General features: G+C 37.3%; 1 protein-coding gene across 4 annotated transcripts; it reads left to right on the top strand.

The window, feature by feature from the left end:
- Positions 1–30: 30 nt before the first annotated feature.
- LOC116213453 (protein MON2 homolog) lies at positions 31–22,236 on the top strand. 4 transcript variants are annotated; one of them, XM_031548402.1, is made up of 44 exons: positions 31–285; positions 877–1,062; positions 1,905–1,994; positions 2,328–2,401; positions 2,582–2,737; positions 2,925–3,045; positions 3,260–3,315; positions 4,807–4,861; positions 4,956–5,012; positions 5,132–5,233; positions 5,532–5,612; positions 5,740–5,792; positions 6,543–6,612; positions 7,685–7,748; positions 8,181–8,329; positions 8,423–8,550; positions 9,163–9,220; positions 9,439–9,536; positions 11,420–11,504; positions 11,651–11,716; positions 11,838–11,897; positions 12,975–13,061; positions 13,421–13,604; positions 14,042–14,085; positions 14,166–14,294; positions 14,397–14,528; positions 14,617–14,669; positions 14,774–14,822; positions 15,054–15,112; positions 15,230–15,372; positions 15,452–15,633; positions 17,012–17,140; positions 17,229–17,314; positions 17,402–17,517; positions 17,621–17,733; positions 17,847–17,970; positions 18,094–18,212; positions 18,743–18,929; positions 19,056–19,212; positions 19,578–19,902; positions 20,413–20,552; positions 20,672–20,796; positions 20,905–21,109; positions 21,880–22,236. In XM_031548402.1, the coding sequence occupies exons 1-44, from the start codon at positions 181–183 to the stop codon at positions 21,965–21,967; spliced, it is 4,890 nt and encodes a 1,629-aa protein (XP_031404262.1). In that variant the 5' UTR covers positions 31–180; the 3' UTR covers positions 21,968–22,236. The 4 variants fall into 4 exon arrangements, with proteins under 4 accessions (XP_031404262.1, XP_031404263.1, XP_031404261.1 ...); XM_031548403.1 differs by having other exon boundaries at positions 11,417–11,504; positions 15,455–15,633; XM_031548401.1 differs by having other exon boundaries at positions 11,417–11,504.
- Positions 22,237–23,476: the final 1,240 nt, after the last annotated feature.

The raw sequence follows: 23,476 nt of genomic DNA, 5'->3' as shown, positions 1-23,476 counted from the left end.
AGCAACACTAATCCAAACAACAAACAGATCTAAAGCCCGGAGTCGCGCCTTCCAACGTTTACAGTGGAATATTCCGAACGAGCTTTGGAGCTCACTTCTTCTCCTCCTCCGACGACATCCCACGGCAGCGTCGTCGGAACCGGAAACCCTGAGTTTCCTCTCTCTGACTGAGCTCCGGCGATGGCTTTCATGGCAGTTCTGGAGTCGGATCTCCGCGCCCTCTCCGCTGAAGCTCGCCGGCGGTACCCTGCAGTCAAGGACGGCGCCGAGCACGCCATCTTAAAGGTCAGACAACTCCCGTTCTATGTACTCCTATCCTTTTTCTGGTAAAGTTGGGATAGACAGAACGGCAATTAACTTCTCTTCCATTTGATCATCTAGCTCTGTCCCTACCGATTAGCTCAGTTTTAGTGCTATAAGCAGTTTAGGTTGGTCAATGCGATGTTGTTGCCGTGATCAATCATCATTCAAAGTAGAATCGGTAATGGTTTGGCAGTGCTTTGAATTTGGCAATGCGATCATCGTTGCAGCATTCAAATGCACTGCCGTTCTCGTTTTGGTGTATTGGCATTTGGAACGAAATAGAATATGGAAACAACTGTAGAGAACTTAGGAGGTAGAGTGGAGACTGGATTTTGTGGAGTAACGGGCAAAAAGTATATTGCAGTGCCTCAGTTCATTGCTCGAAAGGGGGAGATAGTGTGTCAGCTCATGGAACTTATAAATATTGTAGTACAGAATGCAGCCGCAGGGCTCTCGGCTCAGACTTGGCTTTATATATAGCGTTGTTAATGCCACGGTCCATTTCTCAACTAATTCTTTTCTTCGTTATGTCTTCAATCAAACTGCAAAGATGTTTCTTTTCTTTCGCTGCAGCTACGTTCACTGTCATCGCCTAGTGAAATTGCTCATAATGAGGACATACTGAGGATCTTTTTGATGGCCTGCGAGGTCAGGACAGTCAAGTTGAGTGTTATTGGACTTTCATGCCTGCAAAAGCTTATATCTCATGATGCCGTTGCTCCATCCGCTTTAAAGGCAATACTTTCTACTCTAAAAGAAGTAAGTCGTACATGCCAACTCTCTCTCTCTCTCTCTCTCTCACACACACACACACACACACACACACACACACATATGCATACATACACAGAGAGACACGTACTCAAAGACGCACATAACTAGGATGCCCATATGCACAGCTATGGGCATAAATTGTTAGAATTTTCTTGTTTCCTTTCTAAAAGATATCGCTACCTAGTTGAACTCGCATGTGAGTAAATTGGCGTTGGGTAGCTCTTAAGATATCATATTTTATGTCTGTTTAAATTTTACTATTTTGAGCTTCTCTAGCTGTATGTGGCAGAAATGGAGCCATGTAACAGGAATTGTTGCGTGTAGTTCAAAATTTAGAGATGCTCATATTATAAAAGAATTGGTGTACTTCTTTTATACTCTAAATGTTATTTTCATTTTGTCCTATTAATTAATTTTTTGACATCGTCCTAATTAAAAGCTTTGTTTCCGACCAACCTCAACTTCTTTTGTAAGGCATTAAAAAGAAAAAGAATAAAATAAAAAAAGAAGAAATTTGAGAAGCCACTTATTTTTTCGCATAATACATGGCTTATTAGCTTCTAACGTTATCATTGCTTGCCAAATTCATGCAATTAATCTGGAGGAGAAAGAGAAAAGCTGTTGGGTTTGTTGTCCTTCATGTTATAACTTATGCAAGAGACAAACACTGCATATTTATGGACTCTGAATATTCTGGTCTCTTGGATGGTTGATGTTTTCGTTCAACCACAGAGTGTCAGATCATCTCTGTTTTCTGGTCAAGTTAATGTTTAATTTCTCTATGTTGGAAATTTTAAATGTTTAACTTTTGTCCTCTTTCATTGCAGCATGCTGAGATAAGTGATGAGAGCGTTCAGCTAAAGACCTTACAAACCATATTAATCATACTTCAATCACACTTGCATCCTGAAAGTGAGGTACTGTCCATTAGGCAGCTTCATCTGTTATAGTGCAATTGATTAGCTTCTAAAAGTTATTACAGCTAGAATTTGAAATTAGCGTGGAGAGTTGAGTACTGAAGAATTCATCTGCAAATTGACAATGTGTCTTGATTCTGACACAAATGACTGCTAATTTTCATGATTATTAATAGGAAGTGAGAGTTGAATGGACCTGGTCTCATTAGCCCTATAAGTAGATACCCCAAACTATCAGTGCTACCAACATGACGTTGGTGAATCTCTAGTCGGGACATCTGATGCTTAGTTCCTAATGTAGCACCAGTGCTCTTACTATTGTCTGTATTTCAGGAGAATATGGCTCAAGCTCTAGGCATCTGTCTCAGGTTTTTAGAGAACAGTCGGTCCTCTGATAGTGTAAGAAAGTAAGTCAAAGTTCCAGATCTTGAAAGATTTTTGTTCAAGTTTTGGATTAAAGATTCTTTGTTATATTTTCACCACCTTTTATTTTGTTCTATTGTTCGGATAATTTTCTTGTTCATGATTTGCATCTCACTCTGAATTATCGGCTACCGTACTAAAGCAAAACTCATTACACTTTCCAGTACAGCTGCAGCTACATTTAGGCAAGCAGTAGCATTGATTTTTGATCGAGTGGTTTCGGCTGAATCTCTTCCTGCAATTAAGTTTGTTTCTGGGGGCCAAATAGTTCGTACTAGTTCAGTAACTGGCGATGTCAGCCGCAGCATAAATCTTTCAGAGTATGTGCAATGTGAGCCCTTATTACTTCTGATTTTATCCCACATTCTGCTTCATCTTTGCACAGACATCATGTTATAAACATAGCTATGGGTGTCTTTTGGTTGTTTATCTGCTAGAGATAGTTCATATTTGCACTTCCTCTTTTCTTTTGTTGCTGATTGATGGTAACTAACTCTAGCCTGACAGATCCTTCGAGCAGGAATTCGGTAATGGAGGGCCATTGTCGACGAGAGAAACTTTAGGTCAAACAGGAAAGCTTGGGCTTCGCCTGCTTGAAGACCTGACAGCGCTTGCTGCAGGTGGATCTGTATGTGCTGAATTAATAAATTTAGATTTTTTACAACTTAATTCTTCTGATAATTTGCATGCTCATTCAGCGCATCTATTTTTTTAATGCTTATACTGTCTATTGATTATTTTATCACAAATGAAGAAAAACTCTGCAGTTTATCACTTATAATAGATTGTATGTAACTGAGAATTTGATTTTGGTGAATAATGAATATCCTTATGTCTTTCAGGCAACGTGGTTACATGTCATCTCTCTCCAACGGATATTTGTGCTTGAGATACTAGAGTAAGCAACGTTGTTATTTCTTGTACTACACCTTTTTTTATAAGCATTCCTGGTTCTACATGTTCTTTCATATAAAAAACAATGTGCTCTAATACTTTTCGCCCTTTAGTCGTTGGGGTACATGACCTACTTGGAGGCTGTTGCAAGCGAGAAAATCATTGTCTGCAAACTCAAATGAGTAATTTGGCTTCATCTCGGTGATTTGAAAAGAAAAATGAACATTTAATTGCTTGGTATAGGGTTTAGGTTAGAGAGATAAGGAAAATGATCTACATGATATTTCCTTTTGTTACATGGAGTGGGGAATCGAAGGGCTCTTCTGATATTTAAATCATCAAACACCTTGTTCCCATAGAGTGATAGATTTTTGCTATATTGGAGGGATAAAATTGGATACTATGTGCTGTTGGATATGTTGATATTCCCCTTTATCATGCATATAAAGACATGCATCATCTTGATACCTTTCTTTAGAGAAGTTTCAGGTTGACCGCTCAAAGAAGTGAAATTTTGAAACATTAGTTGCCATGGATAGAGTTCTTCAATAAAATTCTAAGCTGAAACTTCGTGACACTCTGTACTGGAAGCATTTCTCAGTGATAGAGGGTGAAGAATGAGGAAGGTAGTCTGAGGTTTGATTTATAGGTGGTCCTACTGCTTGGTTGGTTTTATAGGACTCTTAGGATTTAGTGGTAGCTATGGATTGGGAGTTTCTGAGGATTAGAAGCATTTTTCGGGGATTGAGGGGGAAGAACGAGGAAGGTAGTTGAGTTTTGAGGGGAGCTGGAAAATTCAAAACTAGCATATTCCAGGAGGTTCCAGGAATCTGAAAGTTCCAGCCGCTGTGTTAAACATGTAGTTCTTTGGGTTCAATGGTGCTGATTGGATCCCATGATCTTGCTGCATGCGGGCTCAGAGGGTTTTGTGTTCTAAGGATTTTTTTACTCTAGGAGCTCTCTAAGGGTCTTAAGGCTTGTGTGCGTCTAAATGATTGCATGGGTCTAGGTGGTTATGAGGGTGGTAAAGTGTTCCTGGATTCTCTGGTCGTTTACTGATTGTAGTGGTTGGAGATGCATGTAAGGGCCCCAAGATCATGATTTCAGAAGTTTCCGAGAGGTTTTTGATGATAATGGTTTCAGAAGGTGGCATTTGTTTTTCCCTCATTCTCTGAATTGTAAACATCATAATATTCATTTACTAATGCACCAAGAAAATGTAAACACGTAACCAAAACAAAAGCTAAGATGAGCCAGCTTTCCATGATAGCACCATTGTTCACCCCATATGTAAGTGCAATATATGTGCTAAGTACCATTTGGCTATTAAACCTTCTTGGCCCCTGGAGATTCTAACAGCTCATTTAGTGGGGTCCCAAAGGTCAGCAGTAGGGGTTACTCAATCAGCTTTTCTTCCAGTCTAAATTGAACTATTCTTATATGAACTCAAATGTTTGTTTGACTGTCTGTTGAATTTAATTAATTCTCTTTACAGATTTATTCTATCAAACTATCTGGCTGTTTTCAGAATCCTGGTGCCTTATGAACAGGTGAACATTCGCTGGATTAACCCATAATTCTATTCTGCTTTTGGCTTTTCTTTAACCGTTTCCCTCAATCCCTAATTTTGCTGTATGTCTACAGGTTTTACGACACCAGATATGTTCACTTCTCATGACCTCACTTCGCACTAATATAGAGGTTATATCCTTCCTAAAGACAATTATGTACTTCATTTTCTGTTTGCCTTCACCGTGCCATGGGAGCACATTTGCTCAATATTTTGTCTTCTGTACTTTTTTCTATTTTAATCAAACCAGCATGAGGGAGAAGCAGGGGAGCCACCTTTTCGTCGCCTGGTTTTGCGGTCAGTTGCTCATATCATCAGGCTTTACAGTTCATCTCTTATCACTGAGTGTGAGGTATACTCGAGGAAAATTTGCATGTCTACTGCCTATTTAATTTGCCCATTCAGTTATTCTCTAGGATCCTCACATACAATATTGTATTTGTGTTTACCTGTCACAAATTGCTGTTACAAATTGGGGTCCCTATCATTCAAAAGTCGCTTGATATATTTTAGTTGATGGTCTCTATTTTTTCGGTTCTTAAACTTCTTTTCTAAGTTTCTTTAAAACTTTCCATAAATAGTATGGCATCTATATTGCAATTTACTACCCTTATTGGATTGAATTCTTTCTTTGCTTGTTCTTGAACCAGGTTTTTCTCAGCATGCTGTTGAAGGTTACATTTCTTGACTTACCATTATGGCACCGTATTCTTGTCCTTGAGATTTTGAGGGTAAAGTCAACAATCTTGACTCTATGTTCCTATAACTTCTTGGAAAAATATACCATCCAGGCATATATATACTTGTCAGTGTTTGGTGATGTTTATTGAAATCTTTAATCTATATGTTAATTGGCAGGGATTTTGTGTTGAGGCCCGGACATTGAAAATCCTTTTCCAGAATTTTGATATGTAAGGCTGCTAAAGCATACATGTTACTTTCCTGCTTCTCGTGTTACTTCAAATTGAATCTCTCAACCCCTCTCTTTGACACTTAAACTGACAGAAAAACACTCAAACCTATCAGAGGCCCAATCATGGGAAGAATAAATTATATAAGAGGGTGAAACTGGGCAAAACATCAGAAAACTGTTACTGCAAAGCTAATAAAGAAATCTTGCCTTAAAAAAAAAGAATAAATAAAGTTTATGTAGATGCCAAAAAACGTCTAATATCGTGTACGCTTGGCCATGACTGCCTTGTGATTGTTATTGGCCTGTTTGGTACATTGGCATTCCATTCACTTGTCATTTTCATAATAAGTGAGCCATTTTATTTTATTATTCTCGAGATCAAGACGTCGAAATGATGGATTGCTGACATCTGCAAGTATGTCGCACCAAAAGATTGTTGCACCTTCATGCCTCAGAATAGTATCGTAAAGAGCAGGAACCACTACTGCATATGCTATTGGTATAGAGGTTATTAGTGGGCTTCTAATCTCATATATAACTTTTTATTGATATTAGTTGTTTCTTAGGGTGATATCATGAGGCTATCTAAATTGTCCAAATTATTGCTAGGATAATCGTGCTGTTTTTCTGACCTAGTGGTAGGATCCATTAATGTTCCCTTTAGGACCAGAGAAATTGATATGTTATATGATGTGTCCAAATATTTCAGTCTCTATTAAAAGCTGACCTTTGCTTATCCCTCTTGTAGGAATCCCAAGAACACGAATGTTGTCGAGGGTTTGGTCAAAACTCTAGCTCGTGTGGTGTCAAGCATACAGGTTGGACATGTTTGATAATATTTGTCTTTATGTTGAGTCTGATCTATGTTGCTCAATTGTGAGATGCTGCTTGGTTTAGGTGCATGATTATGCAATTTCTTTTATTCTGCAAAGATGGTTGCCTTTAGCACTTGATCAAAGTGATACGACTTTGTGAACAAACAAAGGTTGCATGTTTTTATCTGATCGTCTGGATGGAAACTCTCAGCTTCTTCAGCCCATTGTAGTTTATTTTCATCATTTGCTTAAGCTAATCACCGTAGATCATATTTCTCCAGTACACTCCTTTAAAATATTCTCTTTATCTGTTCGCTCAAAATATATTCTCTCATCCGTGTTCAAAATTTTTACAGAAATACCTTCATTTTAGTTGTTAATATTTTATTTTAACTGCATGTATTATTGATGCGTTATTCTTTTTTGTTTGTGCTGCTTGCTTCCCATTATATGGAACTATGCGAGACTTAACACTCCTGTATATTTTGATTCACTGCTGCCCACCACAAATCTTAACATCTTGTGCTACTCTGCATTGTATACTTCAATTTAGAATTGGTTTTTCTAAAACCATTTGACGCGGTGTTAAACCATTTTTTATTTGGAGCTTTTTGAGAATCTTGTGGAGATCATAGTCCATGCTACAAGGACAGTCTTTATTCGTGCTGATAGTTTTTTGTTTGCAGTTCTGGTTTGTTGAGGATGATTTTATTCCCTCTTGTCAAAGTAGTTTTCCAGGAAATAGTTATCATAGATTCGGAAGCCAACGGAGGAAGTCATATGTGATGTGTGACTGGTAGTGAATAAAAGTTAAAACAGAAGCTCCTCTGTGATGCATGATTTATGGCTAATACTGCTCTATGCTGGTTTTAGCTGCAGTTCATCTTTGCATTTTTTTTTTGGGGGTAAATGTTCATCTTCTCTATTTTCTGCTTGATGGTACGATGAGCACTTTTTATGCTGCAAAATCTTATAGGCAACTTCATAGTCTTCTGAAATTAAATTTGAGATGCTCAGAGATGCAGTTTATTTCGCTATATAAAGAAACTAATTTTTGTCATTTTTTGATGTCTAGGGGCAAGAGACAAGTGACGAGAGCCTGGCTGCTGTTGCAGGGATGTTCAGCAGCAAAGCCAAAGGTAGTATCCTGTGAGAATATATAAGACTTTGATGGATTTGGGATTCTGATTGGATGTTGGATTTGTCTGCTATAAAGATGATTGTCTTAATCTCTTTGTGCTGTTAACTCGAAACCCATCGACCCGAGCATTTCTAATTTATCAGCAAGTTGCAGTATCGAGTGAGGGCTACCTTGTTATATAAAATAGATGGCTCTCTGGAGTCTGGGATTCATCAACTTACATGTTATAACTTCCTTTCTTGATTGTGCATTCAATTACTGCTGGATCAAAGTTAGCAATTAATTGTTAGTATGAAGAAAGAAACGGCATAATGATAGCTAATGCTAATGCTTAGGATCACTTGCTTAATGCAGATGGCTGTTATTAAGTTTCAATGGCTGCACTGCTGAATGCTCTATGAAGGAGTTAATAGCTTGTGTTATACTGCAGGGATTGAGTGGAGCCTTGATAATGATGCATCCAATGCTGCCGTATTGGTTGCGAGTGAAGCCCATGCAATAACTTTGGCTGTTGAGGGTCTGTTAGGAGTTGTATTTACTGTGGCTACATTGACAGATGAAGCGGTGGACGTGGGAGAGGTGATTACTGCATTTCTATTGCTTTATATATATGAACTTATTCCTGGCGCATGCTTTCTAATAAGCATGATAACTTTTGTCTTGTCAAAACAGTTGGAATCCCCCCGATGTGAATACGACCAAGCAGCAAAATGTACTGGGAAAACAGCCATTCTCTGCGTATCAATGGTTGATTCTTTGTGGTTAACAATACTTGATGCTTTATCTCTTATCTTGACAAGGTATGTTTACTTCCACCTTTAATATCCAAATTAACCTCCAATCCTTTTTAAGTAATTCAATCTTCCTCTCAAATAAAGGGAATGCATCTTCAATTCATTAATTGGAAAGAAACCCCTGGACTTTCAGATGCTAAGATCAACCCCTGTACTTTTTAAATTCATAGATGGATACTTTCATGAATTCTGTTTAAGTTGCTCCCGGAGATCATCATGTGAGTCTGCACATGCATGGGTATTGATAATTCATATGACAAGTGACAGGTGTGTCAATATGATTATCAATTATTAAGTGCATGTCTGCAAGGTCCTTCGATTCTATGGGTTTCGGTGGCCTCTAGGCTGATGCCGCAAGCTAATATTTGGCCTTCTCTTTGTGAGCTGAGTTCCAGAAAGCTATGTTACCTTTCCGTCAATTTGCAGAACAGATTGCCATTGGTGGGGCCCATTTTGATTTTCTGAGCACTGAAGTTGTGGGGGTTTCATATATAGATGTTTAGGGGCTTGTCTCCAATGGCCTAAAGTAAATGAGGTTCCCGTACATTTTCCCCCCCAAAAATATATGACCTACAAGAAAGCTTGTGGTTCCTATCTAACAAAAGATTGATGTAAAAGATCGCAGGGGGAGGCCATTGTCTTGGAAATTTTAAAAGGATACCAGGCTTTTACTCAGGTATGTTATTTCCATTGCTTGCTCTTTTTGCCATGTCCTAATTGTTAAGTGCCGTTCATTCTGTTGTACTTTCTCAATGGGATGTACTTCTACTTCAGAGCCTTCTTTTATTTATGTTTGGCTTCTCAATGATCTATTATTGCCAGTTCAAAGAACCGGCTTTTACTCTGGGCTCCTTTCCATGTACTGCTTTGATGTAGTAGTATCTATTTTTGCAGGCATGTGGTGTTCTCCGTGCTGTGGAGCCTTTAAACTCCTTTCTTGCTTCGCTCTGCAAATTTACTATCAACTTTCCATTTGAATCAGAGAGGAGGAGGTATTTTTAATTAAAATTTCTATGAAATATTTCAAAGTTGAACCACAATTCTTTGGTGCTGCAAGCTTGACTTTGCAAATGCTAAAGCTCTCATTTAACAAAAATGCAGTTCACTTGATATCTAACTGCTTCAGCCTACAAATTTTATCTGAATCTAAAAGTTTTTGAATGTCTTGAATTCTGTTATTCAGTTTGGACCATCTACTATTTTCTTCCACTTTGCCTGCATCTTTTATTTTTATTTCTCTTGAATGTGGGTTGAGGGAGGTCGCTTTTTTTGGACTTTGACTAAATATGGAACTGAAAAACTGGACCTTGGAGCAATTTTTTTTTTTATTAACCAATACCACAAATTCAGTACTTGCCTTAAAATGCTCTTATATTGTGCTGTGGATGGATCATGGGAATGGCACGGTTGAGTCCTCTAGTCTTCCAGCTTGGTATAAATAGCCAAGGAAATTTTTTTCCATAAGTTTGATATAATCTCTTCTGCTGTTGTCATTATATTTTTTCTCTGCTGTTTGTCTATGACATGCTTGAGGAAGAACATAAGCCTGAAAAATATATTTTCCTGAATGATGCAATCAAATCCTTCCGGCTCTCAGTGAAGAGGAGATGTCAGTGTCAAGAAGTATTCAACTTATGCAATTATGAATGAGCTCCATCTGATTTTGTCCAAATTCTTGAAGATAATAGTAACAGCTTAATGAATATAGCCTCTCATGCAATATCTGACAGTAACCATAAGACAATAGTTTATGGTACATTTGGTTGGAGAGAAATTTTTTAGCTCATTCTCACTCATCTCACTTATGGATTCTAAACAGTGATCTCAATTTTATTTATTTATTTTCTCTAGAAATAACCCCGTTCCTCTCTCCTCTCTTTGCACCAAGCTTCTCCATTCTCTCTGTCACGCATGATTCCTTCTCCTTTCCCACACCTTTGCTTCCTGTCTACTGCCAACACCTCCACAGCCACCTTGGTCATAGACCGGGTTGCTGGAGACGAAGTATATGGTTAAGATGTTCAAGCTACTCTTCTTACTCTTAACTTATCTCCAACTTTAAATCGCGACCAACCTCCTCCACCAGCTCTTCGGCCATGACTAAATAGCCAGAAGCGATATATCATACCAGTGGGTGACATCTTCACTTTGGTCTGCTTCTCGAGCTAGATATCTGGCAAGAGTAAGTGACAGACTCAGTCGGTGTGGTCTGCTGCTGCCAGAGACTTTGGCTGAGACTGGTAACGGAGAAGACGGTGGTGGTGAGTGGGGAGGAAGCAGAGGTAAAGGAAGAGAAGGGAGACGGGTCTGTTTGCTGGAGAAGGAGAGAGAAGTCTGGTGCAGGAAAAAGGAGAAAGGGGTCATTAGAAAATAAATATATTGGGGTTATTTTTGCATTCGTTTTAAAATTCAAAAGAAATAAGTCGAGATAAGATAAAAATTTCTCTCCAGCCAACAAATGTCATCTTATATTCTGAAATATATGCATCAAGCACCCTTTTCCAAATGGATGTGAGATTTAAAGAATCTTAAAGCACATCCAAGATAGTTTGTTTGCTTAAAAAATAGGATTCTGTACTGGTTGAGTATAGTCAAATAGGTAGAGAGGTATTAATACCTGTCCCCCCAAAATAATGTTGGTAAATGTCAATTGAACTGTGTAGACTGGCTCTATGCTTTCATGATTTTCATCACAAATATGGTGACTTTTAATTTCATGTGAAGTTGGACATATACTGGCATTTGGTATTTAAACATCTTGGAACCATCTATTTTATTGAAGATCCAGTCTAGCTTCACATTATTCTGCAATTTTTAACTTTTACCATACTAAGAATTTGGTCAATAATCATGTCAATTTCTGTGATTTCAGCAGCGCTTTACAATCTCCAAGTTCCAAACGTTCGGAAGCCTTGGTAGATCAGAAAGATAATGTGGTCCTTACTCCCAAGAATGTTCAGGTACTTCCTTTTCTATCCTTTTTTATAGATGTTATATCTTCTCATTCGGCTGACTTGTCCTTCACAGTACGAATTGCGCCTGAGATTGATTAGTTTAAATATTTTCCAATATTGTGGTTTCTCATCTATGTCCTTTTGCTGCGTAGGCCCTAAGGACTCTCTTCAACATAGCTCATAGATTGCACAATGTACTTGGACCATCTTGGGTTTTGGTATGTTCGTGAACTTTCAGACGTGTGCAACATAGTGCAAAAAGAAAATTTATATAATATATATATTTATACACACATACATATATCCTTTTTCTTTTCCTTATCCTGGAGATAATTGTAGGTTCTGGAGACTTTAGCAGCTCTTGATCGAGCAATACATTCTCCGCATGCTACCACGCAGGTGAATGATCATATCTTTCTGAGATGCATCTGACTTTATTCTGGACTAGCTTAGTTGCCTGTGAGATGCACAGATTTGCATTTATTTTGCTACATGCAGATATTATTTTCCAAGCAATATATTGATTTCATGATTTTGATGTTTTATATATATATATATATATATTTTATTGTTATATTAATTAACTTACCTGTAAAATTAATCTATAAGGATATCTACTACCTTATCCTAATAAAAATATTAGTCATTCGTGCAATTTCTGCTTCAATTATATAGAAGTAATTTTGTAAGTTGATTGGTTGTCAACCTTTCTAAATTTTGATTAACTCATTTTGTCGTCTTATGGTCTAAATAAAAATTGTATGTAGTGTGCACAAGCTTAAAGTAAGATTTTTATTTACTACCCAGAAGGCAACATTTATTTTTTTTATAAATTATAAATATAATCTTAAAAACATTATTAATTACTTTTGAAGCACAAGTGCTAATCCTGATATTTCATGTTAATTTCGTTTACACATAGAGCTAATAATAATTAATAAGATTTCTAGGTATTATATATCGTTCATGTGGACCGTGAAATTCTATATTGATATATTCAAATTAATTTACTTTTTTATTATTATTAATATACCTAATTAAATACACAATTCTCCTATACTTGTATTATTAAATTCTTGTGCAATATGGAGTCAGTTCATGGTTTGGTACATTTACTACTTAGCTGAACGATCTTTGTACTTAAATAAAATAAAATATAATAAAATAAAAAAGAAGTTCATCTGGCTGTTAAGTATGATAAGTCCAGAGATATATTCAGCTGGCTTTGTAACTAGTAAATTTTCAGTACAAGCGAAGCTAAAATAGTACTTTGACATACATGATTAGTCCTGCAGAAGGGTAGTAAAAGGAGAACTAGAGAAATAATTTCAAATGGCAGACAATGCTGGAATCGACTCCCCCTTAAATAATGATCCAGCATCTGAGCAAACATTAGAGAAAAGTTTTGGTGCACGAAGTCTTGAATATTTTGATGGTTTCACTGAGATGAACTGAGTATAAATATTATTTCTGCAGGAGGTTCCTACAGCTGTACCAAAGCTTGCTAGACAATCATCTAGCCAGTACACTGATTTCAACATACTCTCTTCTTTAAATTCACAGGTAATTTGCAAAGCTCAGACTCTTTCTGGGAAGGCATTTGGAGTGTTGCAAGAAAATTAAGTTCTTTTGAGAACGATTTCTGTGGTTCTCAATTTGCCTGAATCTGGATAGTGACTAGAATGTTTATGGGTTTTCCTTCTCAAATATCTCGTTTCACAGATTTTTTTTTCCCCGAGTATGCTCCACAGGAACACAGTTCTGAGAAGGTTTTCAAGATATATTCTTTCGTCAATGAACTTGGCAGTGTTCTTATATGAACTGGTCTCTTATTATAAGGATTATATGTCCTTTCTGCCATATGTTTCGTTGTTCATTTACTTGCTCTCAGTAGTGACCAATCGTGTTTTTGTTGCTTGTAGCTTTTTGAGAGCTCAGCTCTTATGCATATATCTGCAGTGAGATCACTGCTCACTGCACTTCGTCAATTGTCACATCAGTGCATTGCTGGAGCCTCTATTGTTGGACCAGCATCAAGCCAAAAGTTGGGAACAATCAATTTTTCTGTGGAGAGAATGATATCCATCTTGGTGAATAATCTTCATAGTATGTTCTATGATGACTTTTCTGATCTTATCTTTGGTGAAATAAAATGATGTTACCTCCCTTTTCTTTGAACAATCATCACAGTGGTTTATGTTTCTTGTCCAGCAGGTGTTTGGTAAAAAATAATCTAATCTTCTCCTTTGAGAATAAAAAAAAATGAGAAGTGTTTAATTGGACATTTAATTCTTTTTTCCATGTTATTTTGCCTCCATTGTCTCAGAAATAGTAAAAGGATGGGAAATTACATGCTCCAGTGAGCATAGATTTCAAATGAATATTGTGTCCCTGAAAGTTTGGTACTTATATATTTGGTAAATTTTTGTTGTGCTACTCAACCCCGGCATGTTGCATTCTCTAATTTGATGTGCACTGAGTGTCTTGCCTTGTGAGCTATCTGTCTCTTACATTATAACTCACTATGAAATTTCACATTGTAGGAGTGGAACCATTATGGGATCAAGTCATTAGTCATTTTCTTGAGGTGATTATTTTGGTCAAACTTTCTGCTTTAGATTTTTTTGGCCCTGCTGGATGTCCTAAACATTGAAAAACTTGATGCAGCTTGTTGATAGTTCGAATCAACAGCTAAGGAATATGGCACTTGATGCATTAGATCAATCCATATGTGCTGTTTTAGGTTCTGATCAGTTTCAGGAATCCTTACCATCAATGGATGATACATCTCATGGGGTGAGTCACTCTTAGCTGTTCTCGTCCTGGTAAACCTTGATATAGTTTTTTTTTCCTTTTCTTTTCTATATCTGTCTTATTATTCTCTCTCTTGCTCTTTAGTTGCGAACAACACATGTGGAGATAGAATCACTTGAATGTTCCGTCATAGCTCCACTGAGAGTCCTATACTTTTCTAATCAAAGCAACGATGTACGTGCTGCATCATTGAAGATCCTTCTGCATGTTTTGGAGGTAATTTAATTTTCGGTGGACATTCAGTGTCTTCACTTTTGATTCTGTCCTATTAATCAGCTTTCTCATTTTCTTGCAATTTTATTAGAGGCACGGAGACAAGTTGCGTTACAGTTGGCCAAATATTCTTGAACTGTTGAGGTACGTCTCCTAAATACTCTCTACTTTCGCATACTGTCAAAATTTTGAAGTGTTATTTTTAAGTCTAATATTTTGCTTTCTGTTTTTCTTTCAATTCTTTCAAGATCAGTAGCAGATGCCACTGAGAAGGATCTCGTCACTCTGGGATTCCAGGTTGGTAGAATAGAAATGGAAATAAATTTCTATTGCAGTCACGATTCTGTTCCTTGAATTTATGTTATCCAACAGAAACACATGTAATTTGCCAAAGTACACTAGAAACGTATCCATCCATAATCATTTTTGTTTTAAGTTTGGACCAACCGTGGCCTTAGTACAACTCTCTGATCATTTCTGGTCTAGCCATTATATTCCAATTCAGCTAAAATATATGTTTCTTTGTAGAGCCTTCGTGCGATTATGAATGATGGGCTCTCCGCCATACCTTTAGGATCCTTGAATGTGTAAGATTTGTCACATTCTTTTATTGTGTTGCTTATTACTTATGCAATAGTCTTTCCTCTTTGTTGTTTTCTTGAATTGACTGCAAGCTTATACTGGCTTTGGATTAAAATTTACAGATGCATTGATGTCACTGGAGCATACAGTGCTCAGAAGACTGAGTTAAACATCAGCTTGACAGCAATTGGCCTTTTGTGGACAACAACTGACTTTATTGCCAGAAGACTTCTTCATAGACCTCAAGTGGAGGAGAGGATAATAGGTCAGACTGTGAATTTCGCTTAATTACTTAATTTTCTTGGCCCTGAAACTTAATAAACTGTCTTGTTCTATGATACCAGCAGCTGAAGCACATAGTGGTCCAAAGCTAAAGAATGGTTTAGAAAAGGAAGATAAGGCTCATAACATGTCCAGTAAAGAAGAGAATGAGCAAAACCCATCAGCAGACGTCGGCGATCATGAAAAGTTGCTCTTCTCTGTCTTTTTACTGCTTCAAAAGCTTGGATCTGATGAGAGGCCAGAGGTTAGTCTTAGATAGAGTGTGGTTTTTTTTTTTCCATGTATATATTTCCGTGTGAACACATATGTTAACAGTAATTTAGTACAGCCAACTTATTACTAATCCAAAAAACATAAAATGTACATGGCCAGCTTTACCCTCTATGCAAACGGTTTGGCTAGAGCAACTGCTGCTCTAGCTAACTGCTCACTCCTACCGAGTGTGATTTCTGGTTGTCTATGGCATTTGCTTAGGGCCTAGCGGTTAAAAGTGGCCATTTCTCATTCTTATAGAAACTTATAGGCTAGAAAAGTTGGAACAAATGAACACTTTGAATTCCTTGATTCTTTTGTTAATTTTAGGTGTATCCGTTTGTAGATAAGTTCACACCCTCTTGGGCTCTGTCAATGAAATCGAACACTACATCAAAAGAAGTTCTAATTTTACAAAAAAGTACAATAAAAGAAAACAAAATCACAAATTACATAGCTCCTGTGGTATGTATAATTTTCTCCTTTGATGATACTGTATGTAACAGATGTATGCATCTCAATTGGGAATTCAATCTACACTTAAGGTTCTACCATGTCTTATACAATCCATTGTAACTATGGCCTCACCCTCTGTGCTTGTGCTTATTACTTGTCTAGCGTTTTTTGACATTTGGAATGATCTTTCCCTGTATCAATTGTTTGAGTTATTGGGTTTAAACTATATATTTTCAACCTTTTGATTTCTCCGGAGTCATTTTCAAAATTATCAACCATTCTAGTAAACTAATTGCTGTTTACAGATATTAATCCATCTCTTTTTAATAAATTTATTCAGTATTTCCCCTTAAATCATAAATTATGGAGATTGGACATGGATGATGATTCTTCTTCGCTGTGTGATTTTTTTACTTGAGGGTTCCTCCATTAGCATATTCATTTAATTCATCAATTATGGTATGAAGGTTTAGTATCCGCATTTGGCCCAAATGTTGTTCCTTCTATTCTGCCATTTTTTTTTCAGAAGTTTGATATGTTTGTTCAAAGTGACATAATAAATTGAATTACTTTCTCAGTTGTAAAATCATCCAACTATGAAATTCCCAAAGAATTATTTGGCATACTTTAGCCTTTCCAATGGAATAGCAGTTGTAAGTCAAGCAAATCTTAAATTTTATATTGTCTTCACATGATGCTACTTCCAGAAATTTATGTTTGCATTTGATGAATCAAACCTTCTGATTGGTTGCTCACTGGGCAGTACAAGTTCTTGTGTCTTCTTTAATGGGATCAACCTTTTTATTAATAAATAAATTCTCTCTTTATGAGATTGATTATTGATCACGTTTGGTTTAAACTATCTTGTTCTACATTCAGTGTCATACAAATGTTTCTGACATTCTGGAATCCAGGTGAGGAATTCAGCTGTTAGGACACTTTTTCAAACACTTGTTGGTCATGGGCAAAAATTGTCAGAGACCATGTGGGAAGATTGTCTCTGGAACTATGTCTTCCCAATGTTGGATCGCGCATCTCATATGGTAACCGGACTTTTCTGTTGAAGCTTTACATAGAAAGTTTAGGTTTAGGTAATATGCTCTTGATTATTTTCTAAAATTATGCGTTTAGGCCGCAACTTCATCAAAAGATGAGTGGCGTGGCAAAGAACTTGGAACAAGAGATGGAAAAGCAGTTCACATGCTCATACATCACAGGTATTGTCGAAAACTACCCATTTCAATATTCATTGCTTTTTATGATACTTTCTGTTGCTATAGTTTACGTGTTTGGATAATCTACAGTCGCAACACAGCCCAGAAACAGTGGGATGAGACTTTAGTATTAGTCCTTGGTGGGATAGCGCGTCTCTTGCGATCGTTTTTCCCCTTCCTCCGTAGCTTAAAAGATTTCTGGACAGGTGTGTAGATTATGGTCAAAGTTGCATTGCCGTGTGCTTTTATATCCAATATTGATTCTCCTGAGTTATGGTGAAAATAAGGGACTTGATTTGTCTTTGACAGGATGGGAATCTCTGCTCATTGTTGTTAAAGATAGCACTTTAAATGGAAGTAAAGAGGTTGCTCTTGCTGCAATAAATTGTCTTCAGACTGCTGTTATATCTCACTCTCTCAAGGTAATAATCAATTATCAAAGTTGGAACACAGGTGCAAGAAGATATTGGGATTCATATTATTGGAACGATGACCTAATCGAGGCATCTCAGTATGCTTTTCAACTTTAATGCAGGGCGACTTGCCAATGCCTTATCTTACTTCAGTACTTGATGTCTATGAGCAAGTTTTTCAAAAATTGCCCAGCTATAGTGGTAATACCACTATCAAGGCAAAGCGGGAGATATTACATGGTCTTGGTAATGTTTTGCAAGTTTATGATGACCTTTCCTCTAATTTGAGCGTCTAGAAATTTTCATGCATCTGGTTTCTAATTAATTTCTGTATTTGTTGCATTAATTTAAGTGCTCTTTCTTTAACAGGAGAATTGTATGTTCCAGCACAGAGAATGTTTGACAATAAGATGTACATGCAGTTATTAGGAATTGTGGATTTGGCAGTGAAGCAATCCATAACAACAAATGAAAACACAGAGGATATAGTACGTCGATTTTCACTTCTGCTTATTTTCCTTCTGTACTGTTTACTTTGTCTTTTAATATATTTGGTAGCGCCTATAGGATACTCTGCTTTTCTTGTCTCAGAGCAACAGACATTGGAAGTGGCGGCCCCATTTGTTTACTCAAGCATTTTTTTCTTTCTTAAATAAATATGGAGGACATGCGGTAATATTTGAGAGTCAATATTGATAATGTATTGGAAGACCTGGTCCATCCACAAAATATGTGCTGTTATTATATGGTTTAAAACGAGTTCCATTTCCCACTCAAAGAAGAGGTATAAAGAACATATTTTCATTGGACATGGCTTATATTCTTACTGAATGAGCAGCTTGAAAATACCAGGACACTAATATCAACAAATGGTTTACAATATTGAATTTCTTTTTGCATATAGTGCCAAATTATATCTTGATGTCCAAGCTTCAGAACAAGGGATGTTGCAGTCATTGCCTTTTAAACAGATCATTGCCGAACCTATCTCAAGTGGTACCGTTTCTTTTTCCTCCAGGTTAGTCTCCCACCTGTTCAGCGTGCGGTGCTAGAAATCCTGCCTCTCTTGCGACCAGCTGAACAGCTGTCTTCAATGTGGCTTGTCTTGCTTCGGGAGCTTTTGCGCTATTTCCCGAAAACCAATAATACATTAAGAAATGAGGAAGAAAATGCTGAGATAACCGACAGCAGCCACCATCCTGAAGGTAAGTGGCATATTAGCAGCTGACCTGGGTACAGTTAAATCTGAGTAGAAATACTCATTGTCCCCTCTTTTCGCGATGTTCCTATAAAATCCAAAATATCCAATGGTATTGCTTCCATATTCTCAGGAAAATCAAATCTGGGTGCTGGATCTGACACAACAACTGGCACTCCAAGCCAACTTTTTACAGAAAAGCTGGTTGCCGTGCTGATTGATCTGGCTTTACAGGCTCCTGCTGTTGAGAAGCACATAATATTACCTGAAGTTATTCAGAGTCTTGGAAGGTACATAAAACTCTATCTCCATTTCCAAGTTTTCCGGCCTAGAAAAGCACGGAGTTTCACCATTCATATCGAAGGCAGGTTTATTGCATTTGTATTCATGCATTACCTCGTCTTAATTTATAACTTTCAAGCAGCAAATTGATGAAGCAAATTGAAAAAGGTTCTGGGGTATATTTTTGAGAATTTTAGTAGTATTCAATTGCTGTGCTTAATAATTACTTTACTGGAAGGCATGGTCATGTTCCAGAAGCGCAGAGATGTCTTCGCTATCATTATCATTTTTAATCAACAAGAAGATATTGAACTTGTATTCCTCTAGAATTTCTTAAAAAGCGCTGCTGATGGTACCATGACCTTTTCAAAAGGTGTATGATTATGAGGAGAGATGATCCAGACGGTGTTCTCTGGAGATCAGCGGTCGAGGGCTTCAACCGCATCCTTATTGACGATGTCAGCAAGTCGGAGTCAAACAGTGAAACGGATTCAAGCATTAGAAGACCTGCACGGATACGTTTCTGGAAAGAAGTTGCAGATGTGTATGAAATATTCCTCATTGGTTACTGTGGTCGTGCTCTTTCTTCAAATTATCTCCCTGCTGGGACCCTTAGTGCTGATGAGACACTTGAGATGACGATTCTAGATGTTCTGGGCGACAAGGTTCTAAAGTCATCAATTGATGCACCACCTGATGTAAATTCCTAAACCCAACACAGCTTTTCCTTTTGTTTGGCTTCAAAAATTAGTTTTCACTTGCTACTCGGCTGTATATAAGGTGAAGATGAAGTCAAATGATGGACATCAGATAGAGAACTCTAGACTCAATTCTATCCTCTCAGCGGGAATTAATTCTCTCTCTCTCTCTCTCTCTCTCTCACACACACACACAGAGTCTTCCTATGTGCATCTTTTCGAAATGATCTACAAGAATTCCTTCAATGTCCTGTTTACTGGGTATCCTGTAGGGCAGAGGTTGGTGCAGACATAGCTAGTAATAAATGTTGAAGGATGTGAGGATCAAGAATAAGAGCTTATGTTATGTTCCATATTGTGAAACCATTTTTATTGTTTGCTCATGGTAAACACTGTATATGGATGCAATAAAATAGAAATTACCAGTAGATATGATTGAAAAAGGACTAGGGGAACACTGCATTTTCTTGCTCCCTCGTTGTGTCTGAAATCGTAGAGTGATCTTGGCAGATTTTGCAACGACTTATATCAACCTTGGATCGCTGTGCATCACGGACAAGCTCTTTGCCAATTGAGACTGTTGAGCTCATGCCTTCATACTGTAGCAGATTCTCCTTGACTTGCCTGCAGAAATTGCTTTCCTTGACCAGGTAATCTGGTGCTGTTTAGTTAGTCATTTTTGGAAAAGCTTTTGATACTTTAGAAACTAGCCAATCATATCTACTGTTTTACTGTCCTCATAATTTCACACATTAATTGTATTTCGCAGCAATGAGGATGAAGCCCACAGTTGGAACTCAAGAAGGTCCGAAGTCAGCAAATTCACGATCATGATTCTGATGTCCAGATGCGACTACATTTTGAATAGATTTCTCACTGATGAAAATGACTTAGGTACCAAATTCTACTATATCATTATCATGTCACTAAAATAGAAAGCCCCAACCATTTTTTTGGCAGGTACCTCTCAACTTCTAAGGGATCATTGAAATGTCTGTGCAGGTGAACGCCCACTACCAACAGCTAGGCTAGAAGAAGGTATTTTTGTTCTCAAGGAATTGGCACGCCTCACAATCAATGCAGTGACAGCATCAGTTCTTCCTCTACATCCAAACCTAAAAAGTGGCCTGGCTGAGGATGAGAGCCATAACATGCGCCCACATCTTCTTGTTCTATATCCCTCACTTTGCGAACTTGTTGTATCGAGGTCAGCATTCTATCCTTTTCTTGAGAGAGAGAGAGAGTAATTAGCCAGATAAAATTCACATCTTGTGATATTCCTATTTTGTGAATTATCTCTGGCAAGACGTGCAGAGTATATGGACTAGGCACCCTGACACATTTGAAGAATGTTAATAGTAAAAAGATTCTTGACTGAAGAAGCCAATCGACGTTGGTCTTGAGATATATCCCATGTCCCAACTCTTGACTGCAACATGAAATTTTTCATGAGTTCAATCCCCTAGTGATTAAGATAATTATTATATGGGTAAACTGAAGGAGACTACTCCATGTTTCCAGAATGCACATTTTAGTTAGAGCTTGTTCAGTTAAAGCAAATATTCAAGAATTGAAATTTACCATGAGGACATGTTTACACCAATGCAAATTCATTGCTTCGTTGACAAAGATGAGCCTTCAGGGTACCTATTTTGAAGTGCTAAAATTGACATTGACTGGGAATACGTGCTGTCATGGGTTTTGCTTGTATCCACGATTTTATAGTGGTTCCATGGAAAATTAAATGGAGTTATATACTAAATATAACAACGCATATCCTTTCCGTGATCTCTTAAGAGATGCAAATAGAAGTCTTATGTTTTATCATGCTTCTGGACATCGCATTAGTTTGTATATTTATTTCCATTCAAAATGGTTAGATTTTGAGTTCTTCCCATAGTAAATCTCATCGTCACGATTATATAAGTACACTATGTGAGTAGAACTGCTTCTAGATCCTTCTACATTGACTTGCAGGGAATCGAGAGTGAGGGAGCTGGTTCAGGTGCTGCTGAGACTTGTGGCTAAGGAACTCGCGCTCGAGAAAGTTCACCAAGCAACCTGAACTTGTGCAAAAATCCACCAGCAGGCCAAGTAAATAAGTTTTGAGGTTTTTTAAAACTCTTAGAGGATCTCTTGTTTGTTATCTTAGTGATACTCGGATTTTTGAGTGTGAATTTTGTGTACTATAGGAGGATGATCTAATTCTTTTTATACATCATATATATGTATCTGCTGCACTTGGGCTTGTAGTTATTCAGTATGTACACATTTAATTTAATTTTTTTAAAAATATCTCAAGTGCCTACGCAATACAATTTGGGTCTTGTTGATTGAGGGCTGTTCATTACCGTTGATGGGCTTGCTTTGTGTTGTGTTGTGTTGTGTTTCTTCAGCATCAACAAAGAGATGCCTTTTTTCTAGGAGTGGGCACGGGTATTGGGTAAACCCGAAATCGGTAGCAATTTAAGAAACCGATAAGAATTGGTTTCGGTTCTGGTTCCACTGTGTAGGGTACCGAGAACTGGATCTGAAAACGGTATGTGGAAACTCTTTTTTTTTTTTCCCACCTTATATGTTAAGTATTTTATATTTGGTAAATATGATAAAGAATAATGAAGTTACTAAAATTAAAAACAGAAACCCAGCCCAGTTTGGCTTTAAAATTTTTTTTAACTCAACTCCATTTTCATTTAATTTAATAATATAATTATTACTTTTCTTTCTTTTTTTTTTAAAATTTTTTAATCATTCAATTCAATTTTTAATATTAAATTCTTTCAACTATTCATTACTTTTTCGCAATTTAATAATACAATTATTACTTAATTATTATTTTCTCTCAACTATTTATTATTTTTTCACATTTTTCCTATAATTCAACAACACAATCATTACAAATAAATTAAAATTAAAATTCTACTTAACTCTAATACTAAACACAACCTAAGTGATTGTACCTTGTTCTCTCTCTTCCTCTTTCTCCTTTCCCCACCGATTATAGGCCATCCTCTTCTCCACTGGACCGTTGCTCTGCTCCATTTTTGCCCTCTTCTCCATGGTCGCCATTTGCCATCGATTGACCACTTCATTGTCACCCTCCCCTGTCGATCGCCACCAGCTCCTATACTCCAGCCTCTCTTCCCTTCGCGTTACGATCATCTTCTGGTGCTCGAGCGAGGAGTTGCTCCTTCCACTTTCTGTGTCCTGCTGCATCGCGAGCTGGTGCTGCTTCCAGCTTTTTTCTTCACCATGAACTGTTGCAACAGCCTGGCTCCTCCACGAGCTTCTGTTGCTTTCCGTCAATTTGCTTCAACGAGACAATGCTGCTTTGGATCCTCAGTTCGACCTGATTTGAATTAGTTTTTGAGGTGAGCAGTCTGTTTATGTAGTTATATATTCGATGATTGCTTTTGTTTGATTATGTGTTCTTTCAATGTACCAATTGATCTTAGTTTTTGCTCGTCATTGTGGTTGAAGAGGAAAAGAAAAAAAACTGCATGGTAAGCTCCGGTTCTAAAATCTCGTAACCGATTTGTTACAGGGTAGGGTTTGAATATCTAGAAAAATACAG

The sequence above is a fragment of the Punica granatum genome, chromosome 7 (assembly GCF_007655135.1).
Source record: "Punica granatum isolate Tunisia-2019 chromosome 7, ASM765513v2, whole genome shotgun sequence".
Lineage (NCBI taxonomy): Eukaryota > Viridiplantae > Streptophyta > Magnoliopsida > Myrtales > Lythraceae > Punica > Punica granatum.
The sequence above is the reverse complement of the archived record's forward strand: the minus strand, read 5'-3'. Positions and strand labels throughout refer to the sequence as shown.